Source organism: Solea solea, chromosome 16, assembly GCF_958295425.1.
Source record: "Solea solea chromosome 16, fSolSol10.1, whole genome shotgun sequence".
In the NCBI taxonomy this organism is placed as follows: domain Eukaryota; kingdom Metazoa; phylum Chordata; class Actinopteri; order Pleuronectiformes; family Soleidae; genus Solea; species Solea solea.
Window position 1 is genome coordinate 21,820,530 of NC_081149.1, and position 26,923 is coordinate 21,847,452.

General features: G+C 44.2%; 1 protein-coding gene across 7 annotated transcripts; it reads right to left on the reverse strand.

The window, feature by feature from the left end:
- Window positions 1–505: 505 nt before the first annotated feature.
- bptf (bromodomain PHD finger transcription factor) lies at window positions 506–26,199 on the reverse strand. Of its 7 annotated transcripts, none has more exons than XM_058653321.1 (31): window positions 25,422–26,199; window positions 22,793–23,615; window positions 21,710–21,930; window positions 20,433–20,615; window positions 20,151–20,318; window positions 18,306–18,518; window positions 18,127–18,212; window positions 17,653–18,005; window positions 16,943–17,074; window positions 16,705–16,834; window positions 15,739–15,874; window positions 15,352–15,621; window positions 13,689–15,243; window positions 13,324–13,448; window positions 13,082–13,210; window positions 12,846–12,999; window positions 12,611–12,734; window positions 11,847–12,093; window positions 10,717–10,853; window positions 10,509–10,620; window positions 10,151–10,398; window positions 8,845–9,964; window positions 7,239–8,734; window positions 7,061–7,143; window positions 6,704–6,929; window positions 6,065–6,612; window positions 5,813–5,989; window positions 5,056–5,248; window positions 3,866–3,950; window positions 3,565–3,751; window positions 506–1,371 (listed from the first exon to the last, which is right to left on the reverse strand). In XM_058653321.1, exons 1-31 carry the CDS (start codon window positions 25,939–25,941, stop codon window positions 1,332–1,334), a joined length of 10,221 nt encoding a protein of 3,406 aa, XP_058509304.1. In that variant the 5' UTR covers window positions 25,942–26,199; the 3' UTR covers window positions 506–1,331. The 7 variants fall into 7 exon arrangements, with proteins under 7 accessions (XP_058509304.1, XP_058509303.1, XP_058509302.1 ...); XM_058653320.1 differs by having other exon boundaries at window positions 20,151–20,321; XM_058653319.1 differs by having other exon boundaries at window positions 15,352–15,618; window positions 20,151–20,321; window positions 20,427–20,615.
- Between the last annotated feature and the right edge of the window lie 724 nt (window positions 26,200–26,923).

A 26,923-nucleotide genomic window follows, 5' to 3' on the forward strand; every position in this document is an offset into this window, starting at 1 on the left:
AGCCCTGATCACTTAAAAACCTGGACATATTTAAATGGTGTTTAAATATCTTCTAGATTTAACATTTATAAATATAAAAAAAAGCACCATTTATTATTATTTTGTTATTATTAATGGTTAATTTGCATTTTCAATGATCAGTTGAGATTCAATGTCAGACAAAAGCACACAGTGATATCTGAAATGTTTGGCAAATAAAACAAATATTCATCCATTCATTAACTCGTCTTTTACCACTTTATCCTCCACATAAGGGTTGCTGGTGCCAATCCCAGCTGACATAGGGCGAAAGGCGTGGTCACACCCCGGACAGGTCACCAGTCCATGAAAAAAAATACTCATAAAATTCAAATCATCCCAAATAGTCTTAATAAAATAATTTTTCCTCTTTACACAAACACACTGTCCCATCAATATTTTATAACTCTTACACTTTGTTACTTTGTTAACGTCTTAAATGTTTGGTGGAGGTGTCTCTACATATCATTTACAAGAGGGGATGAAATCAGTATTTACATTTTTATTAAGTTCCATATACATCAATATTTCTTCCGCTGTAATACAAAAAGAGAAAAGAAAATCAAGGTCAAAATCTGACAAATTGTTTTGTTTTTTTTTACAAACAGGGCAGGAACCTTCAAATACACAACCTCATCCTTCTCAGTCAGTCAATCACTACTGCGGAGCGTTTCATTTACAATAGCTTATTACCATACTTTCAGTAGGTTATAGAAATTTAACCAAGCAGACTACTGATGTCCAGGTATTTAGTACGACGGTCTTTCATGCCCCTTCAGACTACGTGACGAGTGGAAATGGGAGAAGAGACGTTGTTCCACTGTGAATTTGGACACAAAACTCTTGATGCATGATGCTCAGCGAAACATTGTACAGTCAGTATTCAGATACCCATTTCTTTGACATGATGACCACAAGGATGGCCTGAGAGATCAACGAGAATGAAAATAATAATAATAATAAAATATAAAGATTGAGATCAAAAAATAAAGTACAATGGAAACATGAGAGCTCCTTTAAGAGTCTTTTCTCCGAGGTAAACTTTCTTCTGAATGCCTCAATTGTTCCCGCTTCACAGCGCAGTCCCACTGACAACAAGGTCCAAAAAAAGGTCCCTTAGATTTGAAATGGGCAGAGGGCGACTCCGCCTGAAACGGTGCCGTGAAAGTAGCCAGAGGAGCAGATCCCACACGTGTGCACACACACACACACACACACGGAGAGAGTGAGGCAGAGTCCGTCACAGAGTTACAGTTCAGAAAAAGCCATATTCTTGGTAAGTGCATTTTGTTTTGAGCAATGTGCGCCGCTTTCTAAGAGGCTGACGAAGACTGTAGCTTGTTGTTATGAGACCTACAGAACGTGGAGAGAGGGGGGGGGGGGGGGGAGGAAAGTTGAGAGCCCTTCACATTTGACTTTATTATTGCTGTGACATCTTCAGAGACAGACAAAGAGACAACAGAGACTGGGGGGGGGGGGTCATGCAGCCATGTCGGTGTCATTTACACGCAAATCCCTTTATTGACTGAAGAAGTGATTGAGTTACATTTTGAAGTGAAAGAGTGTAGGTCCAATTCCTCTCTCTTTGTCGTACATTTGGTCTCCAACACAAATACTCTCAAAAACGGTTTTGTTTCATCATTATTTAAAACATCCACACATTCAAAGTCAGATATATTACAACCGTTTGTACATGATAAAACTAATGTACAGTCAAGACAATTGCTGTAACGAGCAGCTAAATCAAACCTCTAGGGGGAGTAACATACAAAAGGTTCTCATAAATATATCTTCATAATAAAATATGCACCTTTATATAGTCCTATATCTGTGAAGGTCAACACTCTCAGCACGTCCAATTCAACTTCAATGTGGAACAGAAAATAAATACAAGTTAAGAAGTATAATGCATTTAAAATCTCACTGACAACAACCTCGACTACCGTGATGGATTGTTCAAAAAGGCCGATCTTCTGTTTTGAAGAACGCGTGCCCTTAAATTAAATTTGTCAACATGGCTGCCATTTTTTTTAATGATTACCAAATGGTGTTATTGAAAAAAACAAAAAAAACAAAAAAATGGTAAATTGTAACATTTAAATAAAAGCACATTAGTTGTTCAGATGTGTGTTATTGTGTTTTTTTTTTTTCTCCTTATTAATTTTCTGAAAGCAGAGGGTTTCCATGACATTATTACTAGAAACCCCAGCATCCAGTCCAGACTCCAGCTAGACTGGCCCACTTAAGAATCTGACAATCTGCAAGACAGAAGAAAATGGGATGGCATAAATCAAAAGGCATGCAGCAAAAAGTGAAGAGACACAAATGTGAGGTGACACAAAAATATAGACGCAACACGGCGCTACGGTCTCGTTAAGACATTGGAATTAAGACGCTTTCAGACGTGCACTGAAATCTGGACCCTGGAGGAGGGATTGTTTGGATATGACAGCTGCTGTTCTGTCAGACCCAGACAATCCTCTGGAAAACTGATTCAAAACATATTCAGAACAGGGCTGGATATTGAACTCCTGAGGAGTTAGGGGTGGGTTTCCATCATGGTACAGTACGGTACAGTTTGGAACTGTAAAACCCTCAGTCAGGCTTGTGTTTATCGACTGAGGACAGTCATTTTACTTGGTAGGCGGTGCGTGCGCTGTGCCTGATGGCTGTGACGAGTTTATATTGTGGGTCTAGCTCCACTGGTAGCGTATCATTACTCTGGTACCCCCAAAGGGAAGGGTACTGAAAAAAATTGAACACTTGGGGCCAGTTATTCTGGTACCATTTCAAATGGAAACGCAAAAAAAATATGTGCCGTACCAAACACGCCACAGGGTCCTTGTGTCGTAAATATCGTGGTACGGTTACCATGGAAACTATGTATGAAGTACCTGAACAAGGGAAAAACAGAGGGTGATTTCCCTCTGTACGGACCCTCGTTCACCACGCACATTCAGAAGTGTATGAGCCGACCTTCAATCTCATTTGTGTCTGTGCAGGAAGTTATGAGCAGAGACTGAGCTCATTAATAAACACAAAACACAACTATGAGAGCAAAGTTGCTCCGTGTTTGACTTTAAGAAGGCCAACACTTATGTGTCATTATAAAATGAGTATAGAAAAAGTATCATTGGGGAACTGGTGTCAAAGTACAGATATGGATACTGTACTGAACATTTATTATCAATACCCAGCCCTACTCTGGGTCCCACGTCTGGACGTCATGTCTCAAAACGGCCACAATGTCTTAACGGTTGTCAGCTCTGCAGGTTTTAGTGCAGCCAAGCAACACTGAGAACCACTTAGACTGGTATCTATGAGTAAAGCACATTCTATTGCCAAATACCTTCACGACAGACATGCCAGTGCAACAGACAAAGTAACAAGTGAATGGTCAGCATACGGTCAAACTGAAGAAAAGCACAGATGAAACTGAAGAGAGAGCCAGTGTGGCCTGAGTCACAGGTTCCACATCACTGGAGAGGAGGAGAGAGAAACCTGCGGACCTTGAGTTCAGTGTTCAGTTGTTTGGACTCGACTTACCTGCTCGCTTTGAAACCTTTGAGCTTCTGTACAAAGAAGGCTTCCAGCACCTCGGCACACTGAAAGAACGGCGTGTCATTGGGGTTGTAATAGCGGCAGTTGTCAAAGATTTTGGTCACGTCGGCCACAAACTCGGTGAGCTTGTGGTAATGTCGCCTCTGCAGACGGGTCTCCATCGTGGAAAAGTCTGCGAGAGACAGATGTGCGAGAAGAACATGTCAACAAAATGTCCTCACACCGTGTGTATTTATTTATTTTCTTACGCAGAGACTCACAAACACCAGCTATCACTCGTTCTTACCCATTGGCTCCTTGATCACACGATAATAATCAGGTGCGTCATGCGGATCCACTGGTTCAAGGAAAGGCCACGCCATTTTATGAGACTGTTTGGGTGAGAGAGGATGAGTCAGAGGGAGCGTTCTGATATTTCACACATATTCTTTACTGCACTTCGAATTCAACAGTTTTATTTGTTATTCATTTATTGTTATACAATTACTGCTTCGTTTGGAAAGCTATACTTTTCCATCAGACACGAGTAAAACCAGACAATGGTGAAGTTTTAATGAGCACCTTTCTGCCGAGCCAGAATCTGTCACTCTTATCCCCATATTTTACTGAGCGGCAACAGTGTCATTAATACTAAACTCACGCCGACACACACACAAAAAAAAGGACTAAATTATGAATGTAAAAATATGGCACCACAGACAGCTAAGAGATGCTGATGAGAGAGGCTGTGCTGTGGTCGTGCGGCACTGCAGTTCATCTCTACATCAATCACAGCCAACTTCTTAACTCGCTGCGATGCATCTCTGCTCGTATCTCTCTATTAATTCAAGGAAAATCACGTAACTGTCCTGTAACGGTTCGCTTGACAGGCGTCAGACTTGGAAGGTAACTTAATAAAAGCACCAGTGTCATCGTAAAAGATATTAGTAGAAATGTGCTGCCTCTGCCCCGTCTCACATGGAGACATACCTCATCCTTCATTTTACCTGTATTCAGGTCGCCGTGGCAACATGGTAGCAAGTTACACACTTCCAATGTCCTAGTTAATCGTTGTGTGACCGTCCTGTCACCGCCGACAGGATTTGGCGTGCGTACTTCTTACGTACGACAGCTTGTGATATTGAGAAAATTCAAAAAGTAAGGACTGTCCAGGGTGTGACTCCGCCTCTCGCCCTATGTCAGCTGAGATTGACACAGCACCGCCCCGTGGTCCTCATGTGGAGGATAAAGTGGATTGACATTGTTTGGATAAGAAATGTGAGGGAATGGGCGCCGTTTTACTATTTATAGATGATGAAAAATATCTTTTTAACAACATTTTCCTCACCCACAAAATATAAACAGTTAACATATGTTATATAAAATATAAAATCAGCAAATCCTCACACTTGACAAGCAGACACTCTTCTAGAGTCAAACTAATTCAATTAACTCACACATCTCAGTGACACAGGTTTCGACACAACGGTTTCATACCTGTAACGAGCGTAATATTCTTTTCAACCCCTCATAGTCCTTGTCAGTGAGGGGTGTGAGGACGGTCATGGCGTCTTCCGTCGACTGACACTGCGGACACACATACACGTCGATGTGCGTGGCCTCGCTCTGCAGGATGCCCACGCAGCGCCCGTGGTACCAGTTCTGGCAGCGGTCGCAACCTATGTAAAACCTGCAGGGTGACAAAGAAACACGATGCATCGCAGTTAACACATCAGAAACAAAATTGTGCTTATGTTTAAGTATAAAAGCAAACTATGAAAAATTAGACATTAGAGTTCCTTTGTGTGTTTTCTATGGTTTGATTATTAGCTTTAATCTGAGTTTGAGGTCCATATGTTTGAATAAGTGTGTATTTGCTTTAAAATAAAAACATGCTTCTGTTTTCATAGCCTTACGTTAATTGTACATCAGGCATTAGAGCTTGATTTACAGAGGTCGCCGTCTCGCACCACGGCCCAAAAGCAATAATTAGCCAGAGCATGTATTTCCCATTTTGAAGCAGAACATTACTATCCCAACAAGGATGAATGACATTCTTTCTGTCATGTTAAGGCCACCGTAGTTCACCGACACTCTGGTGAAAGAGAGTGGTGAGCGGAGGAGTCCTTTCGTTTGTAACAATCTGCAGTCTCACCATTAGATGTCACTAACTCTTACACACTGGGACCTTTTAACGCTCGATGAACACTTGGTGATGTGATGACAGTTAGTTTGTGTGTGTGAGGAGTCGTACTGTGATTCGTCATATGGAGTCCGGCAGATGCAGTAGAGTTCCTCGTGGCTGCCTCCCTCCTGGCCACGCTTACAGTCATTACACACAAAGTCCTCCAGCTTCTTGGCTTCCTTCTCCGTGATGCCGACACACGCGCCGTGGAACCAGTTGGAGCAAAGGTCGCACCCTATGTAAAACCTGGGAGGGAAATTACAATTGAGAATTGTGTCTGAGTGAAATCAGTCTGCATGACATGTTGCGATGGTTGCTTACTTTGACTCGTCATAGGGGGTTTTGCAGACACAGTACAGTTTGCTGTCCTTCTTGTGATCCTTTGAGGTAGAGGAGAGCTTCTTCTTCTTCTTGTGTTTTAACGAGCTGGGATCTGTGTCCTTCTCTCCGTCTCGATCTCTGTCCTTGTCTCGGTCTCTGTCCCGATGTTTGTCTCTCTCTCGGTTTCTCTCCTTCTCTTGATTGTGGTCTCTGTCTTTATCTCTGTATCTGTCTCTGTCCTTGTCTTTGTCCTTGTCCCGGTCCCGTTTCTTGTCTTTGTCATGGTGCCTGTCCCGTTCTCTCACTCTGTCCTTGTCTCTCTCCTCGTCTCTCTTGCGTTTATGGGAGGAGGGTGACGGCGAGGTCACCGTGTGGGTGGTACTGTGAGAGGAATGTGTGGAGTGAGTAGGATGGGACGAGTGGGAGGCCGCCGCCGCCGCCGCCGCTGCTGCTGCTGCTTTGACTGTGGCTGCAGCAGCTTGTGTGATAGCAACTCTTGCCTTCTCCTTTTCCTTCTGCAGTCTCACAATGTCCCGCTTCAGCTCCTCCTGAGAAGCACAGAAGAACGATTCTTACTCATTTTTCAACTCATAAACTCAACAGGTGGCCAGTGTAGTGAAGGGCAGAACATGTGCTAACCTGTACTTGGAGCTGCAGCTCCTTGTCCAGCAGGGCCCTCTTCTTCAGGATCTCAGCCTTCAGCTGTTCTTTGTGCTTGTAAAGCAGCGCAGTCAGCTTGGTTGCATTCTGCTTGGAGCGCTTCTGCTCCACCACCTCCTCCTTCTTTCTCTTCTTAGCTGCCTGCTTCTCGTCCTTCTCAATCTTGTCGAGAATGAACTTCACCACCTGGTTGCACACAATCATTCTGAGGACAGGAGACAGGAGGGTGTTAGACGTATTAAGGGGCCATTTGGATATTCTACAGCTTTGGAGAAACAAATGGATGTCAAGTGTGCAGAAACACAGGATACATTGATATTTGTGAGAGATTCAAACCTCTGATTCTCCTCCCGCTCAGCTGCAGCGAGGCTCTTCCTCTGCTTCAGCTGCTCCGCTGTAGTGTTCTGCTTCACTAACACCTGAAAACAGCAACACAAACACACACGGATCAATATTTACGCTGTAATATTTTAGTACCTGCCTGGATGTTGGAGGGAATAAATCTGTGTCACACCTGTTTTTGGAGGCCCTCCCCAGGACTAACAGCCTGTAAATTCTGCTCCTTCTGTTCCCTTTTAGTTTCGTGATGTTTCTTCTTCTTTGGCTGTTGTTGTTGCTGCGGTTTTTGTTGTTGTTGCTGTTGTTGTTGTTGTTGTTGTTGTTGCTGCTGCTGCTGCTGCTGCTGTTGTTGTTGCTGCATCCTCTGAAGCTGCTCTTGGACACTTGCCGTTGCCTGTATGGTCACCATGTTCTGGATTTGGTGGGCCTGAATCTGACCCCCCGTCTGCTGGATCTGAATTGGCAGCTGCAGTTTGATTTGTTGTGGTACTGTGCCGCCCTGCTGCTGTGCCTGAGCTTGGATCTGGGCTTGGATCTGGGCAGCAACATGAGGTGGCAGGGCTGAAAGTAGCTGGACTGGCTGTTGCAGGCCGGGAACAGTGATGAGCTGATGTCTGATTGGAGACTGCACCTGAAGCTGAGGCTGTGTTTGAACTTGATTCTGGTTCTGCTGCTGGAAGTGGACTTGAAGTTTAGCTTGGACTTGGGGTTGGGATTGAACTTGAAGCTGTTGCTGCACCTGCGTCTGCTGTGGTTGAGATTGCACTTGGAGCTGTTGCTGTACCTGTGTCTGCAGTGGTGACTGGACTTGAAACTGGGGCTGGGTTTGGACTTGTGAGTGGACCTGGGGTTGCTGCAGGGCCTGAGGTTGAATTTGGTTCTGTTGGTGGGACTGGACCTGAACTTGGTGATGGAGTTGGTTTTGGGCCTGAGATTGAACCTGAGGCTGTGACTGGACCTGGGGCTGAAGTTGGACCTGTGGCTGTAGCTGAGTCTGGGCTTGGGTTTGCGTCTGTGATTGAAATGAAGCTTGTACCTGTGGGAGGTACTGGGGCTGAACCTGTGGTTTGAGTTGGGACTGAGTTGGGAGTTGAACCTGGGGCAAGATTTGGGTTTGGGACTGAAACTGCACCTGAGGTCGGATTTGAGTAAGGGGTTGTCCTTGGGTTTGGAGTGCATGCGGCTGAAACTGAACTTTGACCTGCGGGTGAAGATGGGCTTGAGTCTGAGAGTGTGGTATCTGCTGAACTTGGCCAAAGGGCTGGACCTGAATCTGTGCATGAATTTGGGCTTGGGGCTGCAGTTGTTGTTGAATACTGGTTTGGGGATGGAGCTGAGGCTGGGCTGGTCTCACAGTCGTCACAACAGAGGAGACTGGTAATGCCTTCATATGAACCTGCACTGCTGTGACTGGCATTTGAGTCACCTGCTGCATGGACACAACAGTAGGATGCTGGACTTGTGCTTGGGACTGAGGAGTGAGAGATGCTTGAGGCAGAGGGGTAACAGGTGAGTGTGTGGACACTGATGCGGGGGCAGAGGCAGGTACTGGGGCCAGTGCAGGTGTCTGAACAGGAGCTGCAGCTTGCTGAGCTGGTTGGACTGGAGTCTGAGCTTGAGATGCCACTGGTATCCAAACCTGGGGCTGAGCTGCCTTCTGTTCTATCAGAGCTACAAGAGGGAAAAGCAAACAGATGTCCTTAATAACAAACAGTATATAAAAGGTTTTATTATACAAGCTAGAATCATCAAACATGATGGTATTGTGATGAGTCTTTTACCTGGCACTGATGGTGTGGTCGAGGTGGCTGTGACTGGTGTGACAACAGCACTGGCCACAGCAGCATGGAGGGGAACTGGAGCCGTGGCTTGAATTTGGCTCAGAGCTTTAGCTGGAGGCAGGACGGCCATTTGGGTGGATACAACAGCTATGACAGGAGCAGAGACGGGAGCAAGGGCAGGGGTTGGAACCGGGAAGGCAGAGGGAAGAGAGAGGGAAGCTTGCATTTGGGCTGGGTTAGTAGTAGGTGCTGTTGCAGCGACTTGGCTTGCCTTGACTGAGACAGGGACTACAGCAGGGGAAGGGGCAGTGACATGCATCTGGACAGGCGGAGAGGTTGAGCAAAATGAAGGGTGGAAGGCTTGCACTTGGAGCTGGGGCTGTGGTGCAACTTGTCCTGGGACAGGTGGTGACAATGCAGTTTGGGTTGGTGCAGAGAATGAACCTGTGGTAAAGGTGGAGACTTCAGCTTTGCTTTGTGCTGGGGTGGAGGTGAAGACTTTCTGAGTCAAAGCTGGGACAGGCACAGATCCAGCCATTTGGTCTTGTGTGGGGATGGTGGCTGGTGTGGAGGTGAACACCTGTGTGGAGTCCTGGACCGCAGCATGAGGATGGGCAGGTATCGGAGCAGATATTTGAGATTGTGGAAGGATCAATGGTGGAGTAGCAGTTGAAACCTGCGTTTGCATTGAGGTGTGGGCTGCAGCCTGTGCTGGAGCAGGAGCTGCAATCTGGGTTTGCCCGGGAAGTGAGGCTGAGATGGGGCCCAAACTTGGCATTTGTGTAGGGACAGGTAGAGGGGCTGACATTTGAGTTTGGGCTAAAGCTGAGGGAGTTGTCTGGACCTGTGCAGTGATTCTGGCTTGAGCCGGAATTGACATTTGGGTTTGAGGTAGGGCAGGCTTAGTAGGGGATGCAGCATTGGGTGCTGAAGTTGAAGCTAATGAGGTTGGGGGCAGGGGAGAGAAGAGGAAGCGCTGGACCTGGCCATTAGGCATGGCTGCCTGCATTAGCTGCTGACCAGGGCCAGGAATAACTGTGACACCCTGTGGGATGATTTGCAGTTGCCCCTGGGTCTGACCCTGACCCTGGATCACCACTGTCAGACCTGGGTTTCCACCCTGTGGAGTTGCAAACAAAAGGTGTTTGTCCTTCAGCTAGCACAAATATTATCATTAGTGTAACAGGTATTTGAGACCAGAATAAAAAAAACCGACACATTTTAATTATATTATAATGTGGTGGTGTATAATAAATAAATGTATTTATTTTAATGACTAAAGAAGAAAATGAAAGGTGTCCCTTACCTGAGCGCTCTGTGTCAGCTGCATGAGCTGTGCCAGAGTTAGTTTGACTTGACCCTGCTGTGGTCTGTTGGTCTGGCTGGGAGCTGCAGGAGGCTGAGGCTGTCCAGGAGCTGTGGTGGCTGCAAGGGGTGATGGTGCTGGAGCCACAGCTCTCTGAGCTGCTGCTGTCGGCACAGGTGTAGAACCAGGCACCCCAGTGGCTGCAGGCTGCCCGTGGCCGATCTGACTCACAGCCTGCTGAGGTTGGCCTGGACCAGATGAAAGGATAGAGTTAATTGTTATGTTCATTCACAAGGCACAAGCCACAGAGACTGACGACATCCATTTGGGAATATAAATGACCAGTTGGACAGAATACCTTGCTGAGCCATAACTGGACTTCTGGCCATTGTTGTCCCCACAGAGGTAGAAAGGGTGGATGACTGGTTCGCCGTAGTGCAAGGCTGCATTTGGGCTCCAGCTGTACTGACCTGGAACAGAAAACCAAACATTTAATTATTGAGTTATCAATTCAGTTAAGAATTAACAACGAAAAAGGAAAGGGAGGGAGACAAAGTCCAAGAGACCTGTTGTTGCTGAGTAGTTGAAGCCGAGGTGGATGCTCTGAGGTTGATGTTGCCAGTTGTAGGATGCAGTGTGCTGTAGGTCCTAAGGTTTGCAGGAGGCCCAGACGGGAAAATGCTCAGGATTTTCTGTTGGACACCTGTTGATAAGAACAGTTACATGAGGTGGAGGTGAAACAAATAAGTACTACAAGTAATACACGTCAAGGATGTAAAGTGGCAAATCATGCACTGTGTGTGTGTGTGTAGGGGGAGCTTTGGAATCTCGACCTAAAAAGCTGTTGGGCATTGGTCTCATGGATAACATGGGTTGAGTACCACTTGGATATTGAAAATAAAACAAAATATTAAAGAAAAAAGCAAGCAGACTTTCGGCAATAGAAGCTCACGTAAAGCAATGTGGAAAAATCCATGCTCTATACTGATCACAACGCAGACTTCTGCCTCTCACATGACACTTTCATCCATTTTGACAACTGTAAGCGAGCGGAAATGGATGACTCCTGTGCTCCGTACCTCCTTGGGTAGTGGGCATGTTGAGCGCAACAATCTTGCTGTTAGCGGGCAGTGGAAGTTTGGCGGCAAGGACCTGAGCAGCCACAGTCACTGGGCTGCCAGCGATCTGGAAGGTTTGCTCTGAGGTGGTGACGCTAGTAGCCACGGTGGCCACCGAGCCAGAGGAGGCTGCAAGACACACCATGCCACCTGTAGTCATGCATACCCAACAAGAGCAAACCACAAATGCCAGTCCGCAGCTGTGGTTTCCACCGGAATGTTTAAGTCAACACAGCAAATCTTATGATGTCATGTTTGTGATGAAACACATGCGCTCACAAATCCCATTTGGAATATGAAGGACACACGAAAAATGATCTAGTTTTAAAACTTGAAGGAGGACACTATGAGTCACAAAGTCATGGAAAACCAATGATTTACATTTCCTAACTAAACAAAAAACAGACGGAAAAGAAAAGGGTGAAATATCATTCAGTGTATTGACTTTTTTACAAACGTGGCTATGAAACAAAGGTTTTTTTAAGTGGCCGTTATGATGAAATCTACCCGTTTCCCGCAGAAATGTATGGATTTCAAATGTGTTTATGATCCTTGCTCCTCGTATTTGTCTTGCTTACCTGAGCTGCTGCTGCTGCTGGTAGTGCTGGGCTGACCCTGCTTGACCCAGGAAGCGAATGACTGGTGGAAGTTCTTGTCTTGCTGGAAGGAGACTGGAGAGCCCAGTTTGGAGGCAAGGACCATCTTGGTTCCGGGTGTGACTTGACCCGGCCTTTGGCCTGTAGTTGTCAGGGTGCTGGGAGAGCTGGCTGAGGTGGTGGTCGGTGCCATGGTGGAAACAGTCGGTCTCTGCTGCTCCAGACGTTTCTAAATTAAAAGCATTTTTTTTTCTTGAAAATGGAGTGTGGTGACCCATCAACATATAGTGGCTTTACTAAACTTAACCCAACACAGGGTTTAAATGTTTAAATTGATTGAACCAATCAGCATTGTATTGTTGTTGATGTGACACTTAAAATATTCAAATCAACTGGGACCTTCCTCAAATCAAAAACTGCCTGAAAGACTCATCATATTCATAAAGTCTACCCTGAAGTTGTGAAGTGGCAAAGTTTCAGCTCCTAAACATAGCAACACTTCTCTCTTCTTCAGTTTTGGGTTTATACAGAAATTAATTGCATTTTTCCTTTTATCCAGTAAAATGACTGAACACCAGGTCATCGTTGATTTCTATGGAGCAAGTTTTTTTTCTGGTCCTTGAAGATATTCTTTACGTCACAGAACACTTGATGTGAATAGTGAAGACATTTGGAAATTCATCAGAGTTCAATGTTTATTTGCATTGCAAACACCTTAACTGGAAATAGAAAGTGAGAACACAGACCTGCTGGGCCGCCATTCTGGCCTGTTTCAACTGACTCTCCAAGTGAGTCTTGACTTCCTCTACCGTCTTCAAATTACTGCCCGTCTTTGAGGAATCCGTACCCTGTGTCTTCTCCCTCTCAATCCTGTAACCCCAAAGAAAAACAGGACTATTTAGTGAGTCAGTTCATGAAGTGAAGAATTCATTGTTCAGTTAGGGGCAGCGGGCTGGAAGAAGCCGTCTGTGTGTTTCTCACCGCTCTGAAAAGGCCCTGATCTCCCACAATTCCAGCTCCTCTTCAGCTACCCATGTCTCCACAGCGATGGGCCCAGTCAGCTTGGCTGGCTCATGCTTCTTGGGCCTCAAGGCACTTGAGCGCAGGCCTTTCCTCTGTGGAGTCGGGGTTTCTACTCGTATATAGAGAGAAAAAGCACATTTATTTTATGCTGTCTTAATGTTAGCATCCTAAATATGTTCTGACCAATATTTTACCTTTGGGAGTGTCTTTGTTCCCAAGAGGACAAATGATCTTCCTGATGCAGTATTCTGAGCGGATGCCGAATGGTCCCACATCTCGCCGTTTTATAATCTCTGTTGTGGTGACGTCAGTGTCGCTGGTTTCTTTGTTAAGAATCAAATATATTAATGCAATTATCTGACAGAAGCAGTGACAGAAGCCCAAAGTAAGAGAAAGATGAGTACAGGTTGAGAAGATGTGCTTGGCATTTCCTCACCTTTCCGAGTCGTCCCGACAGCAGAGGAAGGTTTAACAGCCATGTCGTCCCATCTTAGGCAGCCCCACAGCAGCCTCAGCATCAGGCTGACCCCTGCCAGTGACCTCACTGTCTGGAGACGGTACCTGAATGCATCAGTAACACGAATCAGAACTATGTATTTTAACAGCAGTATTTATTCTTTAAACACAATTTACCTTTATGTTTTTTGTATATCTAAATCCCGCTTATATACTCTTGTGTTAATGGACACCAACAGCGATGGAAAGTAATGTTGATATTCATTCATGTCTGATCTGAAATAACTAACAACTGAAAACAAAAAACTATTTTTACCCCCTCAAAGGTTTTAATATGATACAAACCTCCATGTGATCGCAAAAGTAGGCCGAGGTGAAGGGTAGGGCCATATATCCAGAGCCGGCTTGGCGTTGTAGTTGAAGGTGGGCACCTCTCTAAAGCCTGCCCTCCTTGCCAGCCTCTTCAGGTCATCATTCGGCAGGACAAAGATACTCTTCTTGCTGCTCTTGGTGACAAATTTACGGTAGGATGGCAGGGCGGTGCCTGAGCGCGCCTTCCTTGATTTGGAGAACCTCAGAAGGCTGACGCGCTCTTTGGTGGAGTACTCCTTACTAATCGTCATGGAGTTGGCTGTGGCTGAACCAGACTGGCTCATCTTGGCGTCAGTGACAGGAGGCCTGCTCTTCTGTGAGATAACTGCTGCAGGTGCTGGGGTGCTGGGCTGGGTGGTTGTGGTGGAAGTGGTAACAGAGGAAACTGCACTGCTCACTGCTTGACATGTCTCATCGGGCTTAGTGGTGCTGCTGTCAGTTGTTGAGACATTCTGAGACTCCGCTGTGGTTGTATTAGCAGTGTTAGAAGTTCCCATTCCTTCGCTGCTACTGCCGCTATTACTATTCACACAAGTAGGGCTTGAGGATGGAAGCTTTGCAGGTATTGTCCCCTCATTGTTCATGGCCACATCCTCATTCTTATTTGGAGTAACTCCTTTGTCCGCTACATGGTTCTCCAGCTTGGGTACTTTCAGGGGAGGTGGGTGACATTCATCTCCATTCATCAGAGACTTGACAGGCTCTCTGATCTCACCTTGGACTTGACTGTCTGGGTCTGACTTGATGTTGGAGTTTTCAGTATCAGTGACCGTAGTTTGTCCATTCACCTGCACTGGAGTTGTTTTATTTTGGTCCACCTCCATGCTCTCTGTGTCACTCTGTTTGCTGACCTGCTCCATTTCCTCAAACCCACGTTTTTTAGCATTCTCTCCCAGTCGACCCACCTCCGGCTTCTGTGTTTTCTCTTTATGTTCTATTGCCTCTGAAATACAATTGCTTTTGCTGTTGGGCTGGATGCTTGTTAGGGTTTTTCCATTCACCTCCTTGTGCACCACGGCCTCCTCACTGTTGCCCTGCACAGCATTTAACTCCTCCTCTTTGCTGTGGTTGGTGGCAGTAGAATCTGATTTGACTTCAGTTTCTGTCCCCTGCTCAAAGTTGAGCTTTTTAACTACGTGATCCTTCACCTGTAAGCTTTCCTCCTTCTCTTCTGCTTTAACACACGGAGTTACAGCAGGCTGCTGTTTGACTAATGTGGATCCCTCAGTTTTAACTCCAAAAGTCTTTGTGGCAGCCATTTTGTTCTGCAGAGTGGCCTGTCTCATCCGCTCTAACCTCTGCTTCTCCTCCAAGGTGAACTGCTTTACCCTGCGCTCTAAGAGCCCATCCAGTTTGGAAGGCTTCACCTTCTTCTTGTACGCCGTCCTCAGCTGAAAGCCCTCGCTGACATTCACCACGTCATAGTAGGGCTTTGATGCGGACGTCTCCTCCTTGGCTTGTTCAACATTCTGGATTGGTTCTTCTTTAACTGACTCCACAGCAGGCAGGGAGAGGCCTTTATGTTCAACTTTATCAACAACAAAGAGACATACATATCAATGGATGATGAACTCTGATCACAAAAAGCATAGAGGAAAATACACAAATATAAATGTAATTGAATTCAACCACTCACCTTTCTCATCACTTGAAGCAACAGTTTGTTGGCAAGGGTCAACCTCTTCCATCTTCTCTTCCTGCTGCTTGACTTCCTCCTTCTCTGTGACTTTTTCGTCCTCCGTGGAGTGCTGAGGTTTGCAGTCCTCCTCTGTTGAAGTGTTCTCAGTTGCTGCACTCAGAGACGTTTGTTCCTTATCCACATCTGCTGAACTTTGCTTCTCCGTTTCCGTCAACTTCTTCTGATTATTTGTGCAAACTGCTGCATTTTTCTTTCTCATTTTAGCTGCTTTAAAGACAGCAAAAACATTTATTTGTATATGAGCCAAATCTGCCAGCAGCACAAACATATACTGAGGAAAATAAAAGAAGCACTTATGGGTAATGATGCCAGTTCAGCCCTTACCCTCCAGTTCTTTGCGGTAGTTTACGTTTGTGTTCCCTGGTAGCTTTGGAACAAAACGTGGTACATGCGTCTTACTGACCCAGCTCCAGCCACCGTATCCAGTCACTCTGTACTCCTCCCCCTTCTGTTTCCACACCTACATGAAGACATTTATATACATCATATCTGAGAAACTATGCGTAAAAAAAAATCTATTACGTAGATACAGTATATCCACACCAATACTTTTTAATTTGATCCCCAACCAGATGAGCTGCGTATCAGAAACTCCCAAATACAAATACATCTGCTAACTCCTATCCTGCAGAAAGCGGGATCTACGAGGAGGAGCTACACTTATACCTCTTTATCACAACATAAACTGAATTTACTGACTGTTAGTGACAAAAATGTATATAAAACTTCAGTGATTTCACACTGTACAACAATATTTTGCCTTTACCATGCGTGGTGCACGCATGTTTCGTTTCCATATACCAGTCTTGCAGTTTTCAGTATGAACCGCTATACTGCCCAGCACTAATTTAACATGTGTCCTTAACCCTTCTGTTACCATCCAATCCAATGTCGTCACTGACAGGATTTGGCATGCGTACTTCTCATTACCGTAACTCCAAGACCTTGTCTTTGCGACAGTATAAAAACTATGGACTGGCGATCTGTCCAGTGTGTACCCCGTCTTTTGCCCTATGTCAGCCGAGATAGGCACAATCCAGATTGTCATGATGGTCATAAGAAGGATGAAATACCATTATAATTTCATGAGAATACATTTCTCACAAACAGCTCCTCTAATAGAAAAACTTTCAGAGATCACATACATTCTCTTTAAATAACATAAAATCCAAAGAAACACATTTGGAGCAGAAGTGATTGGTTTACATTAGTAAGTGTAATGTACAATTTCATCTAAGGCCCCAGTAAGAGCTTGATAAGATGGAAAAAAACGACAACATTCTGTTTTACCTGGTGTTTGATGGGGATGGTGTATTTCACCCAAGTGGCCTGCTGCAACGTTTCTTCATCTTCAAGTTTTTTCTCTCGCTTCTTCACCTTCTCCTTATCCTCCCGCTCCATGGAGGTCATGCGATGTAGCCTGAAGCAAGAAAACACAGGACATTAGTGTGACACAGGGGACACAAGCAGTATTGCAGTAACAGAGTGAAGACTCTGGTGCGATGAACTGTCACTTTTCTTCCTTCACCTTGTGTGTCCCAGAGAATCTTTCCATACAGACAGCATGACAACTGGTTTGATGGCACACTCCAGTATGGCCAGGGCCAAAGCAAACTCTCTGGCCTTGCTGCACATCTGTACTGCTTTGTTCCAGTTGTTCCTGGAAAAATAACAGATGAACAAACGAGATCAGCCAACTGGTCAAATAGTTTGATAAGATAGCAGCTCGGTCTTCAGTAATGATTAATCTAAAATCACAATTCAATCTTGTGTCAAACACGAAATTGTATTTTCTTATTTTGCAAGAACTCAAATTATTTATTTTTATCCTTCATAGGTTTAGCACAAAGAAAGAAAATTGCTTGCGCTTTTCTGGACGCTGAAAGCATTTTCTACAGCAGTTTAGCTGATCAGCCTTTCACTCGCTGGCGGCACAATCACCAGCAGAAATCTGGGGTCAAGTGTCTTTCCCAAGAACACACTGGCTTTTAGAGAGCAGAGGAGCCAAGAGCATCAAACCTCTGGCATTCTAGTTTGAAAACACCTTGGTCTATCTGACCCACAGCCATCCCAGCCAGAAGTAACAGGAACAACACCAAGCTCTGTCCAGAGATTAAACATCTGGCCTATCAGCACCTCTGATGATCGACGAATAATCTAATTTTATTTGGCTGTTTAATTTCTATAAAACAAGTTCAACTCCATGGGGGTTTGACGTGACCCTGACATGAGTTGTACCTGTGTGATGCCCAGTTAGGATGCATAAATGGTCCAGGCACATTAGTTTCCAGCTGGATGATGTTGACACGCAGGGTGGAGACGGTCAGGCTCCGCGAACCGTAGATGGAGCCATTCCATTTGAACTCGGCCGCTGTGGTCAGGCTGAACTTGTGGGACAGGTGTCGCCTCTTGTCGTGGTCCTCGCGGTGCTGATGTTTGTTCAGGGCCAGGACGTTGGTGCTGTACTGATTGTGGTAGACTCTGTATTTACCCTCCTGACCCAGTTTGAACAGGCTGTTCAGATTCACCGTCAGTTCCCTTTTCAAGAGGCTGACTTGCGGAGAGTTGCCATCGGAAAGGTCGGGTGATGACTGAATAAATGACGGGGAATAAAAACACTCACTTTAGTAAATTAAGCACCAGATTTTAATATTTTACTATACTTAATACTTAAGTTTTAAGTCTTAATACTTTTTTCACAACCATTCTCACCTCCTTGTTGCCTCTGGGTGTTTGGTTATTCAATTCCTGTCCTGTTGCTCCTGTGACATCACTCTTTATCCTTTCTTTATACTCATCTGTTGTTCAGAAAGCAGATGACACTGTCAGTATAACGACAAACCCAACATTCCAAAATAAGTAAATGTAACAATAACCTGTCTAATGTTTACCTGTCCCATCCTGGCTGGTAAAGGAGGACTGTGAGGAGTGATCGGCCAGATCCGCTGAGTCTGTTTTCCTGATGCTCTCAGACGTAGAATCCTGGCTGGTGCCACTACTTGCCTTGGGCTGAGACGACTGCTGCAGGGGCTGATCCTGGGTTTGTGTCGAGTCATCAGGGTTCACAACCTCACTGCTGGACTCTGCTTTCACATGATCCCCATCTAAGAACAAATGCATTACAGGTGTAAATGTATATTAGGGATGTTCAGAGTGAAACATGTTCTTTTGGAGGGGCCCAAAAGGAGTGTTTACTAGAACATGATTTGTCAATCCAATCCAATCTCAGCTTGAACAGAACAGGAAAAGCAAGACAAATCCTGAACAAGCTGAATGTGCACTCACTACAAAGCCAAATCAAGACTCTAGCTCTGCCGTCAAGTTAAAACAGGAGAGAGTCCTGCAGATATACAGACTCCTACTATGCGGCTCTTTGTTGATGAGGTAGCAGGTGGAGCTTCCAGGCAGAGAGCCTTTGTCTGAGGAACAGGAACCCACCCAAAAAAGGCCTATAAATTGGAGCTGGTTGTGACAGACGTGGTGTGGTGGCTGCTGCCAAGGACACTGGTAGCATTGTGCCAAAATTGTGCTTTTCAAGACCATGAGCACAGGAGATGGTATACAGCACAGGACAGGAGAAGATTAGAAAACAAAATGAATCCGATATTTTTTTTTCCTGAATGCCACCCCTTCAGTTTAACAGTTTAACACACAAGTAGAATATGATAGCTGGCAGAAAATCAACTTCTAATTACAGAAGATAATTAAAAGTGATGGGGAAGTTGCAAAGGATCAGGCTAATAACAATCATTTTATTGTTGCATAAGTGCTTCAATTTTTTTGGATGACCTACCAAAAAGGAGGAGTCTTTAATGGACAGAGCTTCAAGTGTTTTCTCTGAAATGCTATTTATGTTGCAATAGACTCATTGTGCTCCACACATTGAGGCTAAGGAAACACAATCTACCAACTAAGAAATACGGAGGAGGAGGAGATGCACAAACATTTCACAAACCAGCCAACGGCAACACCAACAATCACACCAGATCAAGACAGGTAAAGCAAAGACTGAATAACACACAAGCTTGTTTAGGATGACACAATTCTCATTCTAAACAAGCTTCACATTCAATTAGCAACAAGTCTGTCCTTTACACAAGACCAGGTAAGAAACTAGTATGTGGCTGAACTGTGCATGGTCAATGAGAGCCTGAGCAAGGACAGGCCAACATTGTGGCTCCAGGGAAATACCAGACTCTCACTACTGAATGTATGGATCTGAAAAGCTGGTACGTCTAACAACAAAGGCACAATTTTGTCATCACTCTGTGTTGTTTCTTCTTAGCATGTGATTGTGTATTACAAGACAATCACACTCTTTGTGTGAGGGAAGTCTGCAGGCTAGGAAAAAACACTTCCGTTTTACCTAAATGATGATTCTAACTTCTGAGTGTCTAGCTCTGCCCTGCAGAAGCCAATGGAAGGATGCCAAAACCTGGAAGTGTATGGAGTTATTTTGGTACCTTTTGCAAACATTTAAGAATGGAAATGCACTTAATTGCATACCATAATGTACCAAATTAGTGGAAATGTGGCTCTAGAGAAGCTCCAGGACGTTTCTCAGTGAAGAAGAATATAAAACAACATATATTCAAAGCGGAACTCAATTGTCAACACAGGATATGGTTATCGCATGGGCAGAACGATGAACATATGCAGGAGGGGAGTACTGTATGTAGTTAAAGATAATGACGGGACAGTGGAGCGGACATTTGTTAATGTCGGACTTTTAGTACCTGTATTTGCCACTGGAGGGGCATCCCCGCTCTCACTCCGTAAGTGAGCAGGCTCAGTTTTCTCCTTTGACTCAGAGGATTCTGTTTTAGGCACAGCTGAGTCCTCAGAGGCTGAGCCAGGGTTAGGATCTGACACACAGCTCTCCTCAACAGTGGGGGAAACGGACGCTGCTGTAGTATAACATAAATAAACAGAAGCTAAGTCGAACTGTCCTTTAAGAGCAAGTCATGAAAAGGTTACGGCTTCTTTTCACACACACAAAAAAAGTCATTTACTTTTACCTTGGGGATCAGACTCGGAGTCTTTTTGGCTGCTGCTGTCGAGCTGTGAGCTGAACTCTGCAGCATCCTCAGTCATTTTCACTGGTGAGGCAAAGCCACTTTCTGGGTCCTTCTTTGCCTCCTCTGCTCGCTTTTTTGTGTCCTGTGCCTCCTGCTTGCCCTTCAAATGCTCAATGATCACATCTACACAAAAAAATAAGCCACATCATTAAGTTAAGCCAACAAAAAAGGAAAAAAAAAGACAAGACAGAGAAATTCTGCATCATAACCCGCCTGCACCTAACAATTAGGATAATTTTCTTGATTAATCAATTAATTGTTTTTTAGTCAAACCTCAAATTGACAATTCATGTCTTCAAACCGAAGTTTTAATTTCCTCTTGTTTCTTTGGTGTTGAGAAGCAAGGAAACCAGAAAATATTCACATTTATTATTAAATACATTAATCCTTGATGGAAATTCAGGGTAAATTTGAGTCTGGCCCAGGTTATTTGCTGGGTGCTTATGTCCTCTCTCTCCATATCATGCATATTTGACTTGTTAAATAACAAAAGCTTAAAAAGTGCCCCAAAAAAACCAAACTATCTTTTACAACTTGTTGGTGATGGATTTTGTAATGGAATAACCAAATTACTGTTCGAGCCCGACTTCCTAACTACAATTTTCTCTGTGCCCAAAGAAGCTTCATCCTCACCAGCTCAAATGAAGATAAGTAAGGTACAGGCAGCACTGAGCAGCTGCAGCATATGAAAAAATAGTCATACCATAAATCATTTATAATGAACAAAAACCGTGCAATGGCATTTTTTCTTAATTTGAGCTGAAGAATAAAGAACTGTTTTTAAAAGAATGCCACGGGTGGAAAATGGTTTCAAAGTCAGACACATATGGCTGCATGTTATCAGAAAAGGAAACAGTTGAACAAGAAATAAAAAAATAAATCATCTAACCACTTTGATTCCTTGGAGGAAGCTGGGGGGAAAACAGTTGCTATTTGACTGACAGTGAGCGAAACAGGAAGAGAAGGCAGCACGACATTTCTCTACAACTGCCATCATAGCAGAGCAGCACTGCTGCCTGAGGGGAACCTCTGTAGTATCACACAGAGACTCACACATGCACTGATTAATGCATTCATTGCACACTGATTGTTAACATGAACAATCTCCCCATGTTATCAGAAAACCCACGATCCTATTAACAAGAATCAGAAGAAGACCACACTTCTTTAACGTTGAAAGCTGTTTCTGTGCTTTGAGGACAAAGTCACATATTTACCGTTGACAGCAGTGAGGTAGGCTTTGTTGTTTCCACGGGCTTTGTTGGTGAGATCCTCTGTGATGTCCATGTGCGCTTGGACTTCCTCCTTCATCTCCTCCAGAGTGGCATACAGGTCCATCTCCCAGTAATCTTTGTCCAGGCACTCCATGAGCTCCTCCAGCTGCACCCTGGTGCTGTAGTACCAGATCTTTTTCTTCTTCTTCTCCCCATCCTCCTCGCTGAGGGGTGAGAAAAAGGACAGGTACTTAGACTCTTAGCAGAGAAAATCCAACCATCTGTTCTACCACTGCATGGTTACAACAGAACACGCATACTGTATAGAGCTGTATTGAGTTTACAGCATAAAGGGGGATCTGGTCACGTCAGACTTCAAGGTACAACAAAACCAGTCTCAACAGCTGGTTATGTTTCACTGGATTTGGATTGAAATTTGCAGCGAACAACCAGGAAAATCTCAGGATATTGCAACAAATTTCCCCAAAATCACATTAATACTGTATATTTTTCCTGGAGTCTTTTATTTTCAAAAATCTGTATTAATTCTTTCTAAAATTAAATGTTTCTGTGTAATATTAATATGACTAAATCACATCTCTAACTGACTAAAAGTGAGCACAAATCAGCTACTAAAATGTGAATTTTCAACAAAATCTTTCTCATTACCTTGAAACTATATTATAGGAATGTGTTCATAATCAGCAAACATTGTTAGCACTTGATGCACCAAACAGAGCAGTGCTCCCAACCTCAATAAGGTTATTTTTAATTATAATTATTTGAAACAAAAATGTATTTGAAATGTATCCCATTCATTTCAAAGTTATAATATGAAGTATCTTTAAATTAGAAAAGTTCTAAAGTCTTGGTATCATTATACTGTGAAATGTTTCTCCAACACTGAAATGTTAATGTATATGTTAGCAGTTTGATGTTCAAATAATCAAAGTTGCTCCAAAAACAGAAAAGCCCATTAGATATAATGATGCTGAGAGGAGATGTGATTTGAATCACGAAGTTTGTAAAACATTGCGATAATTCAACTGAAATCTTGATTTGTTTGACACAAAGTGTCCAACTTACACAATAATCCTTCTGTTAAGGAACCAGTATTCCCTCTGGTGCCGGTCATATCCAATGGGCTCCTGGCGGATGTAGGGCCTGTTCTTCTGTGCCTCTGTTACACAGTCCGTGACACCAGGTACCTTGTGGGCCACACAAATCTCACACCGCCACTCGTCCTCTGGAACCGCCTCCAGTGGAGGTTTCACACACTCAAGGTGATATACCGCTGTGCAGGTCTCACAGCACAGCAGGTCACCCAGGCGGTGACACACGCGGCAGTGATCGTCATACAGCACGCTACCGTCAGACATGAGCTCCTCACGGGCGAGGTTGGTGGTGAGAAACTGGTCCACCAGGAACTGCAGCACCTTAATTTTACTTTCAAGAGGACCATAAGGATACTCATCCACCTCCAGGCAAGGAAGAACATGATGGTACTCTCGGTCGCTCTCGCAGTATGCCCGCAAAGCCTCAGGCCATGTCATGCCGTCAATAAAGTACAGAGTGGAATGGACACTGTCCTTGAGGTCAGCAGGGCCGAAGGTAGTGTTAGACGAGTCCTCCTCACGTAAGATAGCCTTCAAAAGGGAAATATGGGTCTCTGCTATTAAAGTGCACTGCTCTTGGCCCACAAGTGCTGCACAGAAGTCCTCAAAGCGGAAGGGGGAGAGACGCAGCACTGTGCTAAAGTTTCGTAGCACCTCATAGACGGAGGTAGCATTGAGCAGTTCATCGTTAGGCACCATGAGATCCTCTGAGGTGTCAGGAAGCTTGAGGGGAGGAATCTCCTTCTCCTCCAGAATGGGAGTGCGAGGCCGGGGAGCCCGAAATTTCTTCTTCCCTGTAAATTAAGGAAAGATATGCATGAACCATGTATTCATAGGCTACAGAACAGAGTTTAACATAATTTTCTTCTTTCAGCTACTCCCAATAGGGGGTCACCACAGCAGCTTTTTGACACTTCATCTCTATACCTGTCACTTACACGTAGCATCAAGTAGCTACTCTCTGACCTATTTATCATTTCTTTTACCTGGCAGCATCATCCTCAACACTGCCCTTCCAGCATACGATACATAGTCCACAATTTCGGTTCAATTTCCTTTTTCTTTTTGTGATAATCAGAATATTGCAAGACAACCATATAGTGACACATCAAGATATCGATCTAACTGAAGAAAAAATTTCCATGAAAAGTTAAAAGTGCAGGATTTCTCCAATCATTCACAATATAGAGAACAAATTGCATAAACTCTAGGTATTGAAAGTGAATGGGGCATCTCTTAATATAGCTTTCTCCACTATTATCCCACTGTAAACTCCCTCTTATTCAATCAGGTAACTTCCAACCAAGTTTCCCCTCATTCATTTGAGCAGCACTGCCTCAAGGAGACATGAAGTAGGGACTGTTTACTTTAGAGCAATTGTATTAGTTAATTAAAATATCGATGTTTGAGCATCCCTATCACTCATAATGTGTATTCAGTCTCACTAGAACTAACTTTCCTTTTAGTGTGTCTTGATCTTTCCAAGGCCAGCTCAACCTGTTCTATACCCTCACAACATAAGGCTGCCTCGAACATGAAAACATTATTCAAGGCACTACCTTTTGTCAGATTTTCTGTGGCAATGAACTGTGTGAGAATACTGTGATAACTCTTCTCAGTAACATCTTATTAATGCCGCCTTCCTCTCCAAAATCTTGTAGAGCAATATTTATACTTTATGTATCAAACACTCCAACATTAGATTATGACATGCATTACTTTCTTACTTGTGCATTATTAACGACATTATACCACTTAATGTGACAAAATGTAAAACACCTCTCTGTAGATGTCAAAACGTGAAAAGTAGTATGGTAGTAAACACCGACATGTGCTTCTTTGGCTGAGCCGGTTCAATGTTATTATCAGCTAAGTGGAGCTGCCTGATCTAGAAGAACAGAGAAAACATTAGCTGCACGGCAGGCTAATCATGTACATTTTAGTCAAAGTACATATTATGGCGGATATTTGTTGGCGTTGCGAAGTGAAATACATTAACAATACTAGTGTGATAAATTATGGAGTGATGAATTAAAGGGTTAGCGGGGATAAAATGTTGCTAATGACAGACAAGCTAGCCTGTGAGCTAAGTGGGCTAACTTTTCGTCTTTTCGTTCTCTGAGTAATTAATTTAAATAAACTGAAAAGTGTTTCACATTCACCACATGAAAACCAGGTGGTGGGGCTATTTGTAAACACACATAGCTGTCATTATACAACACCTATGTGTGCACTGAGGGTGACAGCAAGCATCAATAGCTATTTTCTGTTAGCTTTAGCAAGCTAGCAGCTAGCTTATCGTCTGAAGTGGAAGTGAATGATATTTTAAGATGCGCGAGTTTAACTGTGGATTAGATTAAAGGCGTGCACACGTTGTTGTGACATATGGTAGCATCGCCGGAATGAGCTGGTGATACACGAATCCACCTGCAGCTGCAGCAGCATTAATGCGGCCTGTGTTCATTCTCCATTTTGAACAATAACCACACAGCTCCTTGCACTGATAGTAAACAGTCAACCGCAACATTTACTGGTGTATTTTGCAGCTTTAGCAATGCACGCTGACACACTGCAGCCACCGCCACCACAGCGTTATTTACCCGGAGTGCTGGCGTGTGTGCTCTGGCTCCGAAAGCTACTCTCTGTACAGTAACTGGCATCATCCTCCGCCACCTCCTCCTCCTCTTGCACGTCGTCGTCCAGCACATCATCTTCAAGGCAATCAGACTCCTCTTTAAGGGCCTCATCCTCCTCAGACTGATGTTCCTCCTCAATAAACTCTTCCTCCTCCGATCTCAGACTGACAGCATCGTCGTCCTCGTCACTCTCGTGGTCGTCGTACACCACTGTTACGGGCGTAGCAGTCCGTTTTCCTCCACGACCCCCTCTGCCTCCTCTTCCACCGCCGCCTCTACCTCGTCCCCTGCCTCGCGTTACCGTGCCCGGTCCCCCTCTCTTCTTTTTGGCCGGCTTGGTGGTCTCTCTCGTGGGGCTTTCCTCGTCCCCGCTGTCCCGCAGCCTGGGCTTTAGATTCCTCCGAGGTCGTAAGCCCCGGGCCGGAGCTGGGGACGACTCCTCGGTTGGTAGGGATTTAGGCGGCCTGCCTCTTTTCCCTCTCATGATAAACGAAAGCTGTTATTTTACAATCTCTATTTTTGCGTTTCTTTCACCTACACCTATGCGAGTGAGACCGGTACCGCAACGAAGCGGGAGCAACGGGGGTTTAGACGGTACAGGAACTCCGCGAAACCCCCCGAGTCTGTGCGGGTGTGAAAGCTCAAAATGTTAGCCCGGCGTCCCGTTTGGGTTCGCCTAGAGCCGCCATCTTTCTTCTGCTCGCTCTGCTTCTGTGGCTGAACAAACAGCAGGCCCTCCTCACACTGGAGACGAGTCACGTGGTCACACTGCTCCCTGCTCCGGAGCAACAATAGCCGAATCACAATCACCGAGTACTACATTCACGTTGTACACTGTTTATTTATTTTTCAATTCGTTCTTTCTTTATTATTATTATTTTTTATTATTATAAGTATATATATTTGTTTACAGTTCATAGCTTCGTTTATTAATGAGCATCAAAAATACAAAATGTGCTTTAAGCATTCTTCATGGCCATTCCAACTTTTTGTATATTAATCGATCGCATATTTACATATATATTATTTTTGTATTGTATCAATCTCTTTTTATTTTCAATTTCAAAGGGTTTTATTAACATGGGAAACATACATTGTCAAAGCAAGTGTAAAAAAAAAAAAGGTATATACAGAGGACAATAAAATATATATATATAAAAGATGCTGTTTTAAATAGAAAATGTAAACAAGGACACTCTGTTTGCTGCACAGATACAGCTATGAATATATACAAATAGGATTGTTGGACAGGATAATTGCACTTAAAACTGTAAAACACACACAGTGTGCATATAACATTCAATATAATTGCACTGAGAAAGAAAATGCATGCATCTATCTAATGAAATACGAAGATGATAGAACATGAGTCATTTTGAATAAACTGTAAGCCTGAGGGGAGTTCAATTTAACGCAGCTGTCATGTATCTAATAAAAACAGTTTAGGAGGAGGTTAACTGATTGAC